Raw genomic sequence first — 20,811 nt, forward strand, 5'->3', positions numbered from 1 at the left:
CACGTGCTGCTAAGTTACAGCCTCCATGGAAACCAAAGGAGACACTACAGCTTTGTGCAAAATGTCAAGTCTTCTAACCTTGTTTTGGAGTCAAACTAGATAAATTCCATAAATTACTTAATGATAAGTCCATTAAGTGCAATTGTATTCATGTTAAAAATGTTATCTGCAGCCAAATATGTACTAATATCTAAATAACAATAATACTTAATTCCCTGAACATACTGAAGCACAGTGACATGCCCTCAATCTCACTAAAATAAATTCAGCTGAGCAGTATGTGATGACAGGAAAATAAATGCTTTTAAAACCATCTGCAAAAACGCAACAGCTGCTATGAATATAAATTCAAGTCTCTTGAAAAAAAATTATTGCTGAATGATACCTTCTATTTTTATGCCTTTCATGGGTCAATATGAAGCACATTTATTGTTCATAACTTGAAAGGCACATAAATCTGTGCTTTTATTGTAGTTCAAAAATAGATGCAAAGCAATGACCAGGGTTTTGCTGCAGCTGCTAGTTTGATTGGTGCAGAACTAATCATCTTTCATTTGATGGTACACCAAAATGCTGGAGAAACTCAGCGGGTGCAACAGCATCTATGGAGCGAAGGAAATAGGCAGTGTTTCGGGCCGAAACCCTTTGGGTTTTGTCCCGAAACGTTGCCTAGATGCTGCTGCATCTGCTGAGTTTCTCCAGCATTTTTGTGTACCTTTGATTTTCCAGCATCTGCAGTTCCTTCTTAAACATCTTTCATTTGATCTTGTTTCAAGAAAGCAAGTCACAGCAGGCAAGTCAAGGAGATCACTAATAATTCAGTGCTAATTTATCTACAGAGGAAAACACCATCGCCTGCAGAAGTTGGTTTACGGTTGTGTTTCTTTTCAAAAATATATTTCCCCCCTTTTCTGCTAATTTTCTTTTTCTCTTCTGGTTGGGATTTTTACCAGTTTATATTTCCATTGCAACTGATTGTTGCTCTGGAAAGTTTGTTTAATGAAGAGCCTTAAAAGCAAATTGTGACGATCCACATATCTCAAAGGGAGCAAACATTATCTAATCTTCACCCAAATTCTGAAGAAGATTAATAGATTACATTCAACAACAGGGAGCTTGAGGGGATCTTATAGAAACTTACAAAATTAAGGGGTTGGACAGGCTAGATGCAGGAAGATTGTTCCCGATGTTGGGGAAGTCCAGGACAAGGGGTCACAGCTTAAGGATAAGGGGGAAATCCTTTAAAACCGAGATGAGAAGAACTTTTTTCACACAGAGAGTGGTGAATCTCTGGAACTCTCTGCCACAGAGGGTAGTTGAGGCCAGTTCATTGGCTATATTTAAGAGGGAGTTAGATGTGGCCCTTGTGGCTAAGGGGATCAGGGGGTATGGAGAGAAGGCAGGTACGGGATACTGAGTTGGATGATCAGCCATGATCATATTGAATGGCGGTGCAGGCTTGAAGGGCCGAATGGCCTACTCCTGCACCTAATTTCTATGTTTCTATGATCAGTTACTCTTTTCCTAATATTGTAAGTCTGTTTGTGTGTTGTTGCATTAATAGGCCTATAACGTTGCAGCAAGAAATAATTTTAAGGTTCTGTAACCGGTGTATATGGCAATAAAACACTTAAAACCAACTGTAGAATACCTAAAGTAACGCCAACATTTTCCCTGCATCATCTTTTAAATGGCAAATAAATCAAAGCATGAAATTGCTCAATGACACACTAATTATTAAATGCTACGCTGATTGCATGAATGTCAATTGATACTGACCAGGAAACATAATCAATCTGTGGAAGATGACATTATGACTTGGTGGCATTCAGTTTAATATTGATTAATGTAGCTACAACACTGCATATATGTCTAACTAATATTACAATCAACATGCTAAATGGCCCGCATTAACTGAGATTTTAAATATCATGCACCGTTCTGCTTTTACGAAATAAAAGCAGCAATCAATATTCCAACCGGTCTGTTCTGGCTGCCCAGATCATCACTTCAGCTGGCCTATGAAATATTCTTCTACCTATTGCTAATTCCAATTCCCTAACATCAAATTAACACGGGTTCTTCCAGTTAAATGATGTCAGGGGCACAATGGCCAGAATCTTCAACATCACTCTGTTCCCATCCAAAGCCACCAGCCCTACTTGTCTTCACAGTGCTTATGATGTCAGAGTTTTGATGTGGGGTTGGTCTTACACAGTTGTGAAAAGAGAATAACCATAGTGATCTAAAAATAGAATCCATCCTCCTGCAATCCCCAAGAGAAAGTATACACGTTTGTTCATATGAAAATACATTGAATTGATTATGTAGATGGGTTGATGCACATGCATGACCAGGATCTTTGTTTCTGGATATGAATTTCTGCAGTTATTTTGAACAGGGGAGATACATTTAATTTGTTGTTCAAGCCAAGTGTTTTTATCTGCTGAAAAGCATGATATTTAGATTTCCACAGGTATACATTATTTAACTTAATAAAAAATGTCTAATTATAATAAAACAAATATAACAAATGTGTATACTTTCTCTTGGGGATTGCAGGAGGATGAATTCTTGAAATATTTAACATATTTCAAGCAAAGCAATCGTGCTATCATTGAGGACGTGCAGTAAAATCAGTATCATTAAATGACAATGCATACATTCATTTTTTTTGAAAGTTTATCTGGAATGATTTGTGAATTTACCTGCAGTGAAGTCTTTGTTCAGGTCGATGAAAGCATGAGAATGAGGTACGTACATTTTATTTACAGAATCCAAGGCAGTAAACCACGTTTGATTCCTGAAAATAAAAATATGAACATATTCAAGGTCTCAACAACTTCACTAGCTCAAACATGTGTGAAGATCAACAGTATGCAGAGTTCAAATCACATCAGCAATTAAAATGTCCAGCTGTAGTCTTCATTTTTACTTGTTAATCCAGTTTCAGCGAGTAAGGGAGAAAAATATTTTGCAACTATACTAAGGATGCAAATGGACAATTCTCCTCAAAATCATTGAAGTGACAGGAATGCAGCAGATTTAATGAGTCTGTGAACACACATTCACCATTGGGACATGATAGAGTCATACAGAATGGAAACGGCCCTTCAGCCCAACTCTACTATGGCCACAACAGTTCAATTCAGAGTTTGCTTTGATAATTCGATGCAAAATCGTTTGCAAAAAACATTTTTCAATTGCTGCCTTTGAATCCATAGTTGTATTGAATACTAAAGTTAAAGAAATAGCATTGTGAATGAGCATGATATTTATCACGATTTTAATATTTCTCATCAGGATTTCTTGCAATGCTAGTTATGTGACTTCACATCACGCAAGGGTGTCATGAAGGAAAAATCAAAAGAAAGTCATACAATGTGGAAACAGGCCCTTCAGCCCAACTTGCCCATGCCGACCAACAAACCCCATCGCAGGGTCCCACCTGCCTGCGTTTGGACCATATCCCTTTAAACCTCCCCTGCCCATGTACGCGTCTAAATGCTTCTTAAACGTTGCAAAATATTTTTAATATGCTAAATTTATGTAATTGTGTGTTTTGTTTGCTTTTTATTGTTATGAATGTATGGTAACGACATTTTGTTCAAATTTTCTTTTTTTGAATGACGAATAAATTCAATTTAATAGAAATAGCAGAATTGACTTCTGTTGGATTTCCTCACTGGAGAAACTCAAACCTTTATATATGCCAATTATCAGCTGCCGTTAGTACAGAATTGTTTAATGGAGCTTTGATATGGTTCTATGCCCCTGGGATCACGGTCCAGGCATCTGACAGAAGTGAAGGTACACAAAATTGCTGGAGAAACTCAGCGGGTGCAGCAGCATCTATGGAGCGAAGGAAATGGGCGACGTTTTGGGCCAAAACCCTTCTTCAGATCTGACAGAAGTGATTTTGCAGCAAGAGAAGGTGAAAAGATGCCGTCGAACACAACACCTGACAATATTTAATTATTACTTGTTACAATTTCTCCCCAGATATTGAGTTACTGACCATTACTTTTAAAGTATTGGTAAAAGTGTAGTGGTAGAAGGATAAATAATCAGTTTGCTTTGATAATTTGATGCAAAAGAGGTTGCAAAAAAACATTTTTCAATTGCTGCCTTTGAGTCCTTGTTTGTATTGTATACTAAAGTTAAAGAAATAGCATTGTGAATGAGCATGATATTTATCACAATCTGAGGACTGTCAAATTCCTGTAGCTGGGATTATGCTGGACGACAGTAGTCCAATAATTACACTTCCAGCAATAGAGAAATCAAATAGCAATGACAGAAATTACACATTGCACAATACAGACACTGCATCACGAAGTAAACTGTAAATCACTGTAATTGCAAGATTGGTTTGTTTTGTTGTTTTTCAAAATAACCCAAGGAGAAGCGATAGTGGTGGTATGATGGACATCCCATAATTTAGTTTGTAAATTAAAGAGTATTGCTGTCTTGAACCTCCTGAGGAAAGGCTGTTGGGCTGGAACATGCCGATGCCTGGCTGTCAGGTTTTGAAGGGAACTCTTGGCTCTTGCAATGCTCCAGACTTCTGTCCCTGCACAATAAGCACTGCAGCTCAAATACGAGTGTATCTGACCTCTCACTTCGCCTTGGACTCAGCATTTCATCCGGGGGCATATTGTTAAAGTGAAAAAAGCTGGAAACCCGAGATAAAAACTGATGCTGTTGGGAACATACAACAGGCCTTTCATCAGGGTCTTCAACTTCAACAGTGAATTATTTTTATATTCTGAATGTTTTCAGCTCTTTCGGTTTATTATTTTAGGACATACTGTGACCGAATAAAAACCTCTCTGCTTTATGCTAGCTAAAAACCTGGTGTATTTAGCGTGGGCCCATTAATTTGAAGAGGTTAATCATTAAAAAGGTGAAACAAGTGGTTTCATTTTATTACTCTATTTTGATTCATCTTAATTTTTTCCAATTTCACGAGGCTGTAGATCCTTTATTTTTTTTCCTATTTACTTTCGACTGTTCTTCAATATCTCTGATCAGAGAAGTTTGGAAACATTGGAACAACCTGCCGACAGCGCAAGATTTCAGGGTGGTACATGGGTGAGCCCTTTGTTGATGTTGCTTGTGCCCACCACAGCAGCAATACTGACAGACAACTGTGAACAATACGTGACAATAAACTGAGCTGAGCTGAGGAGTGCAGCCACAGGTGAGGAGTGCAATTGTGTAGCTAGTGCAGTGGGCAATCACAAGGGATGGGAGTGTCGAGAACAGGCTGGCCCATCTGCAGCAGAGAAACAGAACCAAAGGAAAAACCATAACCATTCATCCATAGGACTGAATATAGAAACAGGGAAGTGCAGATGCTAGTTTACACAAAACGACACAAAGTGCTGGAGTAACTCAGCGGTTCTGGCAGCATCTCAGGCGAACATTAATAGGTGACATTTTGGGTCGAGATCCTTCTTCTGTCACCCATTCCTTCTCTCCAGAGATGCTGCCTGTCCCACTGTGTTACTCCAGCATTTTGTGTCTATCTTCGATTTAATCCAGCATCTGCAATTCTTTCCTACACATTAATAGGTGACATACTGTAGTCTATAGAAGAATTCTGACCTGAAACAGCACCTTTCCATGTTCTCCAGAGATGCTGACTGACCCATTGAGATACTCCAGCACTTTGTGTCCTTTTATCGACAGGACAGATATTTCAAGCACAGACAGAAAACAAACCTGTGCCTGTATAATTTTTCTGCTCAAAGCTTTATTCCATATTTGCTTCAGACCCAGTTTTAAGCCATAGCGTTATTGCACACGATGATAAAGGCGTTTTATTTTCAACACAATCTCAACATTTGGAATAGTAATTTGCTTCCCAGATGAAGGTCAACTCAAAATGGCATTGATGCTCCAAGTAAACACCCTGACCAAAAATCACAGGTTTTTAAAAAACATTTTATTCCAGAAAAAACAAAATAAAATACTGGAGTAATTCAGAGAGTCAGGCTGCATGCATGGATGACATGAACAGGCAACGTTTTGTGTCAGGACCCTTCTGTCCTCCATAAATGCTGCCTGACCCACTGAATTCTTCCGGCACTTTGTCTTTTGCTCAAGATTCTGCAGTTCCTCGTCTCTCCATTATTTCAAACCTGGTTTAAGCTACGGGTTGGATTCAATTTCACAAGCAATTACAGCAACATTTCCTTTTGACTCAGAAGTGTGTTCAGTAGGCCGAAAAATTACATTGACAGCTAGGATATAATGAAAACGCTCAATCCATTTTTAAATGCTTTGAAATGTGTTTTTTTTTCCTATAAGATCTTGTATTTCTAAATAAGAACATCTTTTTTGAAAAAATGTGCTGTGGGAAGCAGTGATTAATTTTATATTCAAACCTCTTATGATTGTAACCTGCAAAAGCACTTATCTTTAAATTAAAATAAGACACTGAGTGCTGAAGGAACTCAACAGGTCAGGCAGCATCCGTGGAGTACAATGATAGGTGATGTTTTGGGTTGGCAATTCCCACAATTGCTTCTTCTTTCTCTCTTCTACCTCAGTTTTACACCTTACAATCGTGTACTCATAATTAAGGCTTACCCAGCCTCTTACAACCCCAAACGGTAACACCGTCTCATTGACGGGATTGTTGTCATAGCTCCCGGGGACAGCGTTTCTTCAGGCTGCCGCCACTGACCGGACACGCTGGGTAACTGTGGGGCTCCCTTTCCTCTCACAAGCTGCCGGTCCTTCTGTTGGCCGTCGCTTAGTCCGCTCCTCTCTCCAATGCCACCAACTCCTCCTGCTCCCTCCTCCTCCTCCCCTGGAGCCGTCGGCATCTTCCACAGTGGAGTATGTCGGTGACTCCGGAGGAAAAGGAGGAGGCGGCTGCATAGGAGAGAGGTGGACATGGTGCGCCAGCAAGCCCTTCTACACAAGCTGCCCACACCATCCGGTTGACGTGGTTGTTGTTGCGACTCACATTGTGGCCCCCGACAAGATGTGCTCGGTCACCGTGGGACTCCGTCTCATACTATACTCTGACCAGCTGCCACTTCCCCCTGATGGCCTTTGCTTTGTCCGCTCCCCAACGCCTCCTCCTTCTCCCGTCACTCTGACCACTTGGCCTCTCCCTCCCCAGGATTCGCCAACATACTCCACCTGGGAAGATGTTGGCAGCTGCGGTGGGGGGGGGGGGAGAGGAGGAGGCAGTAGTGGAGGGGGGAGTGGTGGAGTGGATAAAGCGATGAGAGAAGGAGGTGGCATCAGTGGAGCTGGCATCAGGTCCACTGATCATCTCCTGGACGGACAACACGACAGCGGTCATCAAGAAGGCTCAGCAGCGGCTGCACTTCCTGAGGGTCCTCAGGAAGCACAACCTGGACTCTAACCTGCTGCTGACCTTCTACCGCTCGTCCATCGAGAGCCTGCTGACATACTGCATTACAGCATGGTATGGCAGCTGCACCATGGCAGACAGGGAGAGGCTTCAGAGGGTAACCAGGACAGCGCAGAGGATCATTGGCTGCCCTCTCCCCTCCCTGATGGACATCTACACTTCCCGCTGCCTTAGCAGGGCAAAGAAGATCATCAAAGACAGCTCCCATCCTACGTTTGGACTGTTCGACCTGCTGCCCTCTGGAAGGCGCTATAGGTGCATCAAATCCAGGACAAACAGACTCAGGAATAGTTGCTTTCCGAGAATTATATCTACTATAAATTCAAATTCACACATGCACTGACTACACCGCCCAACACGGACTTCCATCTGTATATATGTATATATGTATGTAGCGCCGCAGAATTTGTGCACCTATTCCCCCCCCCCCCCCATCTCCCTTCTGTTTTTTGTTTTTTCTGTTTCTTGTTTTTTGTGCTAAATTGTATGTATGCACTGAGTACGAGCAACTTTCAGTTTCACTGTACATGTATAGTGACAATAAATGGCATATCTATCTATAGACAAAACGATGGCCAACCGGAAGAAGTGGCGGATAGAGAGGGGAGGGAGCCCCACGGTGACCAAGTGCATCCTGACGATAGCCCAAAGAACATAGGAGGCTGTTTAAATTATGCAGGCAAAAATGAATTCAGTACAATTCTACAGAACTACCAGAAATCTATCCAAGCCAAAATCAGTTTTAATTCAAATTCAATGTTCATTTGTAACTGACATTTAATGTTAATTTGTAAAACGATTCACTGCAAAAGCATAATGATCATTTTAATAGTATAGGTAAGTTAATTAACAAGTAAAAAATGAACAGTGCATTAAAAATTCATTATGATGGAAAATTTCTTTTTTGGTATCTCTCAAGTTCAGGCATTCTAAAATAGATCTGAAAAGTAATTCCACACTTAATGCAAAATAAAATGTAAGATTCCATTGTCTGTAGGTGGCATGATCATTGCACAATTTAAAAGATCATAGATAGGGATGTAACACAATGGTCACAATTTCTGTTTCAACTTTAAAATATTGTCCATATATTTGTCTTTCAATAGTGTATTGCATACAATAAGGAGTGTACTAATGAATCATCCCATGCCACATCGCCAGATTCTCACTGCTGAATCATTTGTTCATGGAACAAAGGCAAACTCTTACTCCAGCTCTAAATGATGATTCACCAAATTATAGGAAGCCAGTGCTGGAGCAGCCATATGTCAGATGAGGCATAAAACGATTCAAAGAGTAGGGAATGTGTAAGAAGGAACTGCAGATGCTGGTTTAAATCGAAGGTAGACACAAAAAGCTGGAGTAAATCAGCGGGACAGTCTGAGAAGGTATCGACCCAAAACGTTCTCTCCTTCTCTCCAGAGATGCTGCCTGTCCTGCTGAGTTACGGCAGCTTTTTGGGTCTATTAAAGAATTGGGAAATTCTGTTGATGACTCGGCTAACATTCATCTGTCAACCAAAAAAGCAGCATGCAGCTTTATCATCCCTTAACTTGGCCAGGCCAACCTCAACTTCACCAATCCAGTGTGGCCTAGACAGGAGGCCTTAAAGTGAGAAAATAAGAAACCGCATAGCTCCTTCGACCCAGATCTTGCAAGATTGAGTATAGGCACCATTTTGAAATGAAGGGAATTAGCCAATAACCATTAGCTAACATCTCCGTTATAGTTTTTAAGAAGGAACTGCAGATGCGGGAAAATCGAAGGTAGACAAAAGTGCTGTAGAAACTCAGCGGGTGCAGCAGCATCTATGGAGCGAAGGAAATTGGGAACGTTTCGTCACGAAACTTTGTTTATTTCCTTCGCTCCATAGATGCTGCTGCACCCGCTGACTTTCTCCAGCACTTTTGTCTATCTCTGTTATAGTTATTGGGTTATTATTGTATTGTTATTCATTAAAATTTGCTAACCATAATCTGCCAATTACACTTCTTTTTCAAAACACCTGAGTGTGGTGTGAACCTGAAACTCGCTGCCAGAGATGGTGGTGGAGGCAGGTACGATAGTGGCTTTTAAGAGGCTTTTAGGCACATGGATGTGCAAGGAATGGAGCGATATGTATCATGTACAGGCAGATGAGGTTAGATTATTTTGGGATCAATGTTGGCAAAGGGCTTGTTCCTGTGTTATACTGTTCTGTTGCTCCTAAACAAAAACAGAAAAAAGCTGCAAACACTTAGCAATACTTTGCAACGAGAAACAAAGTTAACTTTGAAAGCAAAACTGAATGCTAACTTTGATTCTGTCTGCAGACGCTGTCTAACCTACTGAATGTTTCCAGTATTTTTCCACCTTTTTATTTCAGATTCCAGCTTTTCGAAACCCATTATGATAAATACGTGGGAATACGATAAGCCAACAGAAATCCGACTGGAATCCCCAGGTAACGGAACTCTAAACTTTCACAATGAGAAGTGGAAATGCAAGTTATGATTTCCTCTCTTGGAGGGATACCTCTAATCTTCAGAGCCTCGACCTCTCCATCGAGGTGAGGAGTTTACAATTGGGGATATCGGGGGTCAGCCAAAAGATTGCGAGGAGAAGGGATGCTTTACACTTCAGTGGTTGTAATCTTTGAAATTCACTACCTCGTACACCCATGTATGTGTACATATGTGTAGTTAACCTTTAAAGGAGAAACCACGTTTGATGATAATCAAACAGGAAATGAGTTGGTGCAAAAAATAAATAAATAAATAAATAAATAAATCTGACAAGTCATTACTGCATGATGTAATGGACTTGAGTGCTGTAGGTCTACATCTGCTCCTGTTTCTTATGTCATTGTGCAAGATGACAAATGAATCACGCTCCAGTTTCTCTTAACTATTTACTGCAGGAAAATACAAAATCCCATTGTGATTTCTTTCAAGTCACGGACAAAAAACATTTGACCATCTGTAATATTTATGTCAGATCCAGGCATAAAAAAATCTGCAGAGGCTATCCAAATATTTCAAAACAATAATGGCATGTATCATTAGTAATCATAGATATCAGTTCTCAACCAAACCAGGGTATAGTATCTTGGCAGGAGAAGGTGTGGTGAATAAAGACTAATGTGGGACTCCACAAAAGACAGAAATCTACACAGAATAGATATCTAGGAGAAAACACAAAAGTGCTGGAGGAACTCGATGGGCCAGGCAGCATCTTTGAGCAATTTTGCATGTGAGCAATTTGGACAACATATCTGAGGAAGGATGTGCTGGCTATTGAGAGGGTCCAGAGGATGTTTACAAGAAAGATCACAGAAATTAGTAGGTTAACCTATGATGAGCATTCGTCAGCAATGGCCCTGTTCTCGCTGGAGTTTAGACGAATGAGAGGGGACCTCATTGATACATACAGAATAGTGAAAGGCTTGTATAGAGTGGATGTGGAAAGGATGTTTCCACTAATGGGAGAGTCTAGGACCAGAGGTTATAGCCTCAGATTTAAAGGACTTTTTTTTTTTTTAAAAAGGAGATGAGGAGAAATGTATTTACAATAGATGGACGTGTAGGCCATTCAGTCCTTCGAGCCAGCGCCACCAATCACTGTGATCATCCACAATCAGTACCCCATTCCTGCTTTCATCCCATATCCCTTGACTCCGCTATCTTTAGCATTTTGTGTTTTGCTCAAGATTCCTGCATCGGCAGTCATGTGTCTCCAGATATCTCAGAAGGTTGTAGGATGGAGCTGATTACTGACAACAAGCATAAGAATATCAACTTCAACCTTATGAAAGGTCGAATGAAAACCTGAGAGTGGACAAGCAGATAAAGCACATTCGCGTTGGATTACCTTCTGGTTATGTCATGATGTAACAGAACTTGGCATTAATTATGTCAAGAAAAACTTGCATCTTTACAACTCCAAAACAATTTGCATCTAGTCTTGGTGTGGGAAGCAATGAAATATTAAGAGTCATTGCCCAATCATTAAACCCAGTTACATTTGCAGTTCGTGGTAAATGTGATGTGCCCAATTATTGTGTGTCAAATATCTTGTGATCAGAGTATTGAAAAAGACAGTGTTGACAGTGAAATATATTCTGGTTTACAATTCATTCTGCTAACAACACAATACACTGATGAATGAGAACACACCAAAGCAGATTTTCTTCCAAAGCACTCAGAAACTATTTATTTTCCTAACCAAACTGCTCACATCAATTTGCTCCAATACATTAGATGATGATGGATTAAAAGTGGAAAAAAATACTAATTTCATAATATGTGGGTATTATCTGCTGAATAGAATGGAGTCAGTTTAATACAAATCATTTTATATAATATCTTTAATGTCATTTCCTTAATAATGAAATTCCTTTCTTCATTTCAATAATTGATGCATTAAAATGGGATTTAATTGCTGGATTGATTTAATATTCAAGAGTGCAGTTAAACATTTATTCAAATGAAGAGAATGACATGTATACAAACCATTTATTTCTTCAAGAACATAAAACAGCACAGCACAGAAATAGGCCCTTCGGTCAGGTTAAAGTTATCTCTGTCTGCATGTAATCTATATTTCTCCATTCCCTGCATATCCATGTGTCTATCAAACGCCTCTAATAAATATTCTGCTTTCTGGTGGTTCTGGATTTGATAAAATGTATTTAACAGAATATAACATGAATATTGGTCCTTACCTTCCAATCATGGAGCATATCTGCGGCCTTAGATTTCCCCTGACTGTTCCAAAAATATCAGGTATCATATCACCATTAAAACTGAAATGGAATAAACATGGGTATTGAGAAATAACAAATAAACATCAGTTAACCAACAACTTTAATAAATCCAGCCCAACAAATCCCTCTTCTCCCACACAGCCAAACCACTCATGTTTGCGTTTTCACAGAGAACATTGGCAGAGAGTGTTATAATATTTATCTTATTTGGCCCATGAGATAAAGTCAGTAGAGATACTGAGAATTCGGTGGAGCTCAGAAGGAATAATCTCTGAACTTTCCGACCTTCCAGTGCATTGATAAGTGCTTGGTGACTATTTTTCTTACAAGGCAGACAAGGAAGATTTGTGGTAAGAAATTATTTTTTTTGGTTTACGGCAAGCTAACCATTATGATTAAATAATGTTGCCCATTATACATTTATTTATCTTCAAATATAGGTAAAAATATATAGTGTACTTACTCAAGTACTAGCGGCTCATCCAAAAAGCTCTGACTGAGAATAGTAAAAACTTTTGGATCTAAGAAAAAAATAAATATTAGAAGCAAATAAAAAATATTGTACAGGACAAAATGCAAAATTTTCCATTAAATGAACAAGTAAATAATTTTCTAAATTATGTTTTCAGTTTGTTCTCTCCAATCCTTCTCTTCTTGGTAAGTTAAAACATAGTAAAAACAGAAAATGCTGGAAACACTCCACAAGCCTGCAGTGACAGCGGAAAGAGAATCAGAGTTGGGTCAGAGAGAAGGAATGGGTTGAAACCCGCTGAGTTACTCCAGCATTTTGTATCTATCTTCGATTTAAACCAGCATCTTCTGTTCCTTCCTGCACCAGAGTTAGGTTTCCGGTCAACGATCCTTCGTTGGAACTTAAAACATTTAAAACATTTTTTTACCAATTCTGATAAAAGTACTCAATTAAGTCTACTCATCTTTCCACAGATGTTACCCGACCTACTAAGTTTTTCCAGCATTTTCTGGTATTAATTGTTGAATTGTATTTGATAGCTAATATTTTAAGATAATTAAATAAGTAATAATCTATTTTAAAACCAAATTGCTTAATTCTAATGTGTAGGAAGGAACTGCAGAAGCTTAAATCGAAGATTTAAATACGTAATTCAAATTGTGAATGGTGAAAGTAAAATAATGGTATAGTTTACAATAATATTACAATTATTTTGTATTGTTCACATTCTTTGACAAAAAATTTGAATAATCTTGTAAAAATCTTTGTCTCTTAATTACAGATAGAACAAGTGAAAGATCTATTTCGGTCGAGTAAAATGATTTTTTGATAAGGAAAGCACAAACTGACCTAATGTTTGATTATTCCCCCAGAAGACAACACCAGTCATGTTGCGAGTAGAATTAAGAGTGAGGAGTACATCCATTTGTGAATCCCCATCATAGTCGCCTGGTACCACACTGGTAATCACCAGATCACTGAAAGCAACAAAATACAACAATGATATAACTATCTATTTACCCCCCTCCCCCCCGCCCCCCACACACACACACACAAAAGATACATAGAAGCAAGAGAGGAACAACAAAATAACCACTCACCTCCATGGTATTACGACTTTTGGTTTTGGCTTGAAATAGGGTGCCTTTAGATCAGCCAATAAGATTACCAATTGATTTTCTGAAAATGCAAAAGGAAACGTATAAAATCATGAGTGGAATAGATAGGGTGAATGCAGTCTCTTACACAGGGCAGGGGAATCAAGGACCAAAGATCATAGTTTTAAGGTGAGAGGGGAAAGATTTAATAGGAATCCTACGCATTTCCTCCGTTCGATTACGAAGTTTTCTGCTGAGTTACTCTAACATTTTGTGGCAGCTTTTTATCTCAAAAGGCAGTGGGAGAAGTAGTTGAGGCAGGAAATATAATAGTATTTAAAAGGCAGCAGAACAGGTATATGAATATGAAAGGTTGAGAGGAATATGGGCCAAAAGTGGGCAAATGGGACAAGCTTCGATGGGGCATCTTGGTCGGCATGGACGAGCTGGGCCAAGTGGCTTGTTTCAGTGCTGTTTGGCTCTAACATTTATCAATTACTAATGCAACAGTGTGTTGTATGTAATTCATAATACATCACAAATTAATAAGAACATAAATAAGATATCACTTCCAACTCCAAATTAAGTTTCTTGAAAGAATTGCTTAAAGCAAGGTGATAATGATAAATCATGTTTTATTCCCCCCCCCCCCCCCCCCCCCGCCCCCGCCTTATGCACACACAGAGCAGGACTGATTCAATGTGGCAAATTCTTATGAGAACTAAAACAGTTTTGAGCATTTGTTACATGTTAGGATTAGCAAAGATGTCCAAAGACTGACGAGATAACTATTTTTGTTACCTTGAAACATATTATATTTCACAGAACATGCATGTAAATGAAAAATATAAACCATTTACAAATATTAAAGTCTATTCCATGTCAAATAGAATCAAAACTGCATAGAAAATTAAATATTGTGATAATATCGGAGAACCTCAAGATAACTTTTAACCTTGCAACCATCTCAGTTCATATTCTAGAAAACATGTATTTGCTTTTTCTTATAGCTATCCAAAACTGACACCATGTCTTACCGTTTTCTTTGAAATTATTTGCCATATTTTCTCTTAAAAGATTCAACCAGAGCAGTGCTGAACATAGAAAATAGGTGCAGAGGTAGGCCATTCTGCCCTTCGAGTCAGCACCACCATTCAATATGATCACAATCACAATAATACTTTATTAGCCAAGTATGTTTTGCAACCTACGAGGAATTTCATTTGCCAAGCCAGCCATAAAAGTAAAAAGCAACAGAACACACAAAACATATTTTAACATAAACATCCATCACAGTGACTCCTTCACATTCCTCACTGTGATGGAAGGCGAAAAAAAGTTCAATCTCTTCCCTTTGCTCTCCCGTGGTCGGGGGCCTTGAGCCCTCGGTTGATGGGATGATCTTGACCCTCGTAGCCGGCGGCGGGCCCTCCGTGTCGAGGCGATCAGCTCCTGCATCATGTTCAAGAAGGAACTGCAGATGCTGGAAAATCGAAGGTGGACAAATGTGCTGGAGAAACTCAGTGGGTGTGGCAGCATCTATGGAGCGAAGCTATGTCAGCTCCTCCGCGCCGGATGGTCGGGGCTGGTTGAACCTTCCACGACATTGGAGCTCCCGACGTCCACGGCCTCTCCCGAGACTGCAAGCGCCCGATGTAAAGTGCGCAGGCCGCGGTTGGAGCGGTGCCAGGCAAGGGATCGACTCCGATGTTAAGTCCATGCCACTGCGGTGGAGACCAAGGCCAGTCCGAGGAGGTCTCCAAAGCGACCGAAGAAGACTGTGATCCGAAAATTAATCGCATCTCCGGTAAGGTAAGAAACTGAAATAAAAGTCTCCCCCCCTCCCCCATGTGTAAGGAGGAACTGCAGATGCTGGTTTAAACCAAAGACAGACACATAATGCTGGAGAAACTCAGCGTGACAGGCAACATTTTTATGGAGAGAAGGAATGGGTGACGTTTTCGGTCGAGATCCTTTTTCAGACCAATCCTATATCTTTCTTCTCCATGTTCTCACTCTTCTCTCAATATCATTAAATTGACCATTTGCGCCATGTTTTAACTCCTGTCTATTCCCTGATCATGTATCTAACCCCATAAATGGATTGATTGTAATCATGTATTGCATTTCTGCTGACTGGAAATAAAATAGGAAACGCAACAAAAAGCTTTTCACTGTACCTCAGTATACTTGACAATAAACTAAACTGAACTGGAACTGAACTAATCTTGTTAGATATACACAGTTGCCAAAGGATTGTCTACCAATGCTCCAACAATATCTGTAAACATTGTTTTTCAAAAGCTCATGTTTCCGGATGCCAATTTTAAATTGACAATTTCCTTCATCAATGGTTCAATAACCAATAAAAAGTCTAAAGAAAAAATGTTGACATTTTAAATTTCCTTGGCTTTGCATGGTCCAGTGGAAGTAATGTCACTATTCTAAATCAGCTCCATCTCTGGCACAAAATTAAAAAATCTACGATCCATTTGGCTTTTTATGATGTTATCAATGTGTATGTGTACATTAAATGATGCATTACAGATCCAATATCTTTCTTTTCTCCCTTATGCATGTTCTCACTCTTCTCCCAACATCACTAAAATGACGGGGCCACGGAAAGAGCGTTCACGTCAAGGCCCTGTTTCCACCAATCTTTTCTCCACCACGCACAAGTAGCACAAGACGCCAATGCATGCAGAAGCCGAGAAGTGGGTTCAGCTCTGGCAAAACAATTTCTAATGTGGACTCGATAAGAAGATTAAAATGACCATTTACACCATGTTTTAACTCCCGAAATTTATTACCACACAGTGTTTAAGAAGGAACTGCAGATGCTGGAAAATCGAAGGTACACAAAAATGCTGGAGAAACTCAGCGGGTGCAGCAGCATCTGTGGAGCGAAGGAGATAGGCAAAGTTTTGGGCCGAAATGTTGCCTATCTCCTTCGCTCCATAGATGCTGCTGCACCCACTGAGTTTCTCCAGCATTTTTGTATTACCACACAGTAATAGTTACAGAACTACTCGGCATGAGAACATGCCACTCAGCCCACTTTATCCATGCAAACCTAGTTAACATACAAGATTGGTTGCCTGCTTTTGGCCCAGGGTCCTCTACATCTTTCCTATCTATGAACATGTTCAAATGACTTTTAATTGCATTCGCTTCTATAGCCTTCTTTGCCAGATAACGACTACTTTGAGTGGAAAAGTTGCCCGAGGTCTTGCTCTCCCCTGTAACCTTAAAGGGCCTGTCCCACATAGGCGATTTTTCAGCAGACTGCCGGCGAGTGTCAAGCTCGCGGGACTCGCTGAAAAACCGGGAAGTGGAATGGCGAGTGTCAAGAGTGGAACACACGCGCAAACACACACACATATCGCAAAGGCAGGGGCCAGGGAAAGCGCGTGAGCGCTGTCTGAAATTCACACGGTGCAAAGCCACCTGTACAAACACAGACTACGATGAACAGGAAGGTTAAGATGGCTAGCACAGTGTATGGTAAGTCCTTTATAAAAGCGGGGGGGGGAGAAGGCAGGGGTGGGGTGGGGTGGGAGAGAAGTGGGGGGAGAAGGAATGGAGACACTTTTAAGAAGCCAGACAACTTTTAATAAGCCTGAGATACACAGCTGTGAAGTTTGGCAGGCATTTAACATTACCAGTCGGTTCTCCTTGGTTCTGAAAACTCGTGCTTACGTTTTTCCCCCCCAATGAGCCAATGAAAATGCCCGGTCAGCAAAGGAGATTAACTAAAACTACCTGCGGCTACCTCGACTACCTATAACTACATGGTGACTCCACTACCATTGCACCTCCAACTACAAAAGTATTGATTTTCTCCATGGCGACCATGTTGAAAATTTTTCAACATGTTGAAAAATATGTTGTGACCATAGTGAGGCCGCGATACTAGTTCCCAGAATGCGGGATCTCCTCGCGACCATGATGGAGACTCACCAGAGACTACCAGCGAACATGTAGCGACCATGCGGCGAGCGCAAAAAGTTGCCTAAGTGGGACAGGCTCTTTAGCCTATGCCTTCTAAATTAAGAATCCTCTCTGCTGGGAAAGAGATAGCGAGCATTGATTTTAAACATGCGCCTCATGATCTTGTACTCCTAAATAAGGTCATCCCCTAGACCCCTACACTCCAAGGAAAAAAATGCTAATCTTTCTCGATAAATCAAACCAGTACGCCCAGGTAACATCTTGGTGAATCTCTTTCCAATTAAATGGCATTATTCTCATATCTGGGAAGAGTTCTCCAAGAGTGGTCTCACCAACAACTGCTTTTAGCCTCCCTACCATTGACTTCATCAACATCTTGCTGCCTTGGAAAATCAGTCACCCCGATCATTCGTTCTTCTCCCACTTCTGTCAGGCATTAGATACAAAAGCACATATCACCAAACTCAGGAACAGCTTCTTCCTCTCTGTAAATAGATGATCAGACTTCTGAATGATCTTTCTAGTCCTGATCTTCTAACCCAGCTCATTGGAGCCTTTGGATTTTTTCCTCTAGAAAAATTACACTAAGTTTAAGAAATTATACTCGGCACTTTGGTTTCCTTCTCTTCACTCCACCTGTTGTACTTGTGTTTGGCTTGATTGATTTAATGAAATAGCACGAAAATAAAAAATGTTCACTGTATCTCGGTACAGGTGAAACTAATAAACCTAAACCCAAATGTAGCTTTCAAATTAATTTCCTCAAATATGGCAACATAGGAAATGTCTAAATCACGCTTTATTACTTAATTGATCGATGCGAAACACAATTGGAATTGCTGAATAAAAATAAAGACACAAGGAACTGCAGATGTTTGGAGAACAGTGGATTCAGTATGTAAATAAATGCATACTGATTTATTCTCATAGTTAAAATAGGAACAGCAAATCCCATCTTCAGCAATACAGGATTTGGTGGTGCATCACCAATACATGATTTGGTGCCTCATTTATAAATCAGAAGATGATTTACAAAGGAGACACACAAGGAACTGCAGATGTTGGTTTACAAAAATGACACAAGAAAAAAAAGACATTAAAGACAATTGTTGATGATTTACAAAGGATATATAATGATATAGACAAGAACCCCCCCATCCCATACCCCATTAAAGAGAGATTTGATGATTTACAAAGGAGCACTGGATAGACAGAAAAACAAAGACACTAAGGACATATTTAGAGGATTCATCAAGGCTACTTGTGGTTACTCACTTGCTCTGATCAGAAAGATGTCAGTTTGTTTATCCGAGTTAAAGTCACCGAAGGCGGCCACCGTCCCCCGCGCTTCCGAGGCGAAGAGCTCGCCCGTGACCTCCTGCAGGGTGGAGGCGGCGGGCTGGTACAGCTGGAGCAGGAGGGCGGCCAGGAGGAGTTCGGGGATGAGAGTGAAGCCCATGTCCGGCCCAAGGCCTCGTCGCTGACACCGACCCCCTAGCAACGCGCCAGCCGGAAGCGGGCGGCCGGAAGCAGGCGGTGCCTTCAACAGCCCGCCCAATCGAGGCGGCGACGACGACGACGGCCTCGGCCTCACAACACCAACAACACCAACAACTCCCACAAAACGTGTAGGATCTTTGCACAAAACGCCGAAAACACAACGATAACCCGGATTCTCCACAAAAACAAACTTAACTCGCCAGGTGTACATTTACACGGCAGTGTCGTCTGGCAGCAGCTGAGGACCAGTATGGACGACATGCGTTGGATGTTGACAGACTTCAGAAAGCGAGCGAACCGCACAGGTTTGCAATAAAAATAAGTGGGGACACATGTCTGGTTTGCATCTTGGGCTTGTTAGTGGCTGTGTTTGATCTTCCACTTGGTGCTGTCCTTGCCTGAGTTTTCGTTCCCGGTCTTGATTACAACCCTAAGCATGAATGTGAATGGCCATATAAACATACACACTCACACACTCACTTACAAACAAAATATAGATTCTACTTTGCATTGTTGAACAAAGCGCATTTGGTAGATTGTAGATCGTCTATTAATAATGCATTAATGTTGTATTGGCAGTTGATGTGGTTACACTCGGGGCTTCGCATGCAGTTTCCAAATGCACGGTTTCTACTCACATTATCCGATCTTTAACTAAAATGGGGAAGCAGCCATTGAAGAGTAATTAAAATAATTTTGATGAAACAGTATATATTAATCTTCTTTAACAGTTTTAGCACAAATGTTTCATGTTATTTTGAGATTTCTTAATTACTTCTACGATTACTGCCTGCACTGTAACCTTCTCTGAGAGGGGTCACATAACTTCTTAAATGTCTGGGCTATGCTGTTAAACTATCATGAAATGTTAATTGGCACAAATGTACAGCAGGCTGCATTTGCAATTTGAAAAGAAAACTAATGTACAGCCATGTGTCATTTGTGTTGAGACATTTTATTTTTAACAAGAGGTGGATATTGCATATTTTCTAATGACCTTTAACGCTATGTATTTAAAGTATCAACTCTTTAAAATGACCTTGCGTTTTTTAAACCAAAATCTTATTGTAAATGACCTACTGTTGAATTTGACAAATTTCAGTCTCTCCATTTCAGTTTATATATTAACTTTTGTAACGTTTTCATAATTCCAACATTGTCATTGCTTTTACTTTGCACAATATTTTACTTTGCACAATATTGTCCAAAAAGGTAACACATCAAAATAAATCAACTGTTAAAAGGATATGTTGATTTTCTAAAAATTCAAAACTAAAGTGCTGATTTATTTACAAATATGTGCATTGTGATCAGTTGCAATGTTGGAAAATGTAACAGCAAATGCATGTGTTTGTTAATTTCAATGTAACAATGTTTACTAATTCGGCATGAGTGAGTTAATGGTTTAACCCGTGTGAATTGCTGTAATATACTTAGCAAGAGCAGCGTGTTTTTGAAAGTTGAAAATGGAAGTAATCAACTTTGACGACAACCCCACGTGCACTCATAATCACAAACCACTCGGTAAGTTACTATTTCATTCCTGAAATTAACATTTATTTCAGCACAGGCATGCCAGAAATATTCTTGTAGTCTTCAAATATATATCAATTGTTTGCCAAGGGAATGCATTTACTTCTATGAAGTATTA

At 40.1% G+C, this 20,811-nt stretch overlaps 2 protein-coding genes across 2 annotated transcripts in view; one reads left to right on the plus strand and one right to left on the minus strand.

The window, feature by feature from the left end:
• itfg1 (integrin alpha FG-GAP repeat containing 1) overlaps positions 1–19,371 on the minus strand; it is a 115,079-nt gene extending 95,708 nt beyond the window's left edge. The window contains exons 1-6 of the mRNA XM_055648384.1: positions 18,936–19,371; positions 13,713–13,791; positions 13,462–13,589; positions 12,604–12,661; positions 12,099–12,179; positions 2,709–2,803 (exon numbers count right to left, since the gene is read on the minus strand). Of these exons, the coding sequence (XP_055504359.1) occupies positions 2,709–2,803; positions 12,099–12,179; positions 12,604–12,661; positions 13,462–13,589; positions 13,713–13,791; positions 18,936–19,371 (877 nt within the window). The remainder of the gene's footprint in view (positions 1–2,708; positions 2,804–12,098; positions 12,180–12,603; positions 12,662–13,461; positions 13,590–13,712; positions 13,792–18,935) is intronic.
• phkb (phosphorylase kinase, beta) overlaps positions 19,326–20,811 on the plus strand; it is a 149,354-nt gene continuing 147,868 nt past the window's right edge. Inside the window, exons 1-2 of the mRNA XM_055648385.1 lie at positions 19,326–19,465; positions 20,598–20,684. Coding sequence (XP_055504360.1) covers positions 20,627–20,684 — 58 coding nt within the window. The 5' untranslated portion in view covers positions 19,326–19,465; positions 20,598–20,626. The remainder of the gene's footprint in view (positions 19,466–20,597; positions 20,685–20,811) is intronic.

Source organism: Leucoraja erinacea, chromosome 17 (assembly GCF_028641065.1).
Source record: "Leucoraja erinacea ecotype New England chromosome 17, Leri_hhj_1, whole genome shotgun sequence".
Lineage (NCBI taxonomy): Eukaryota > Metazoa > Chordata > Chondrichthyes > Rajiformes > Rajidae > Leucoraja > Leucoraja erinaceus.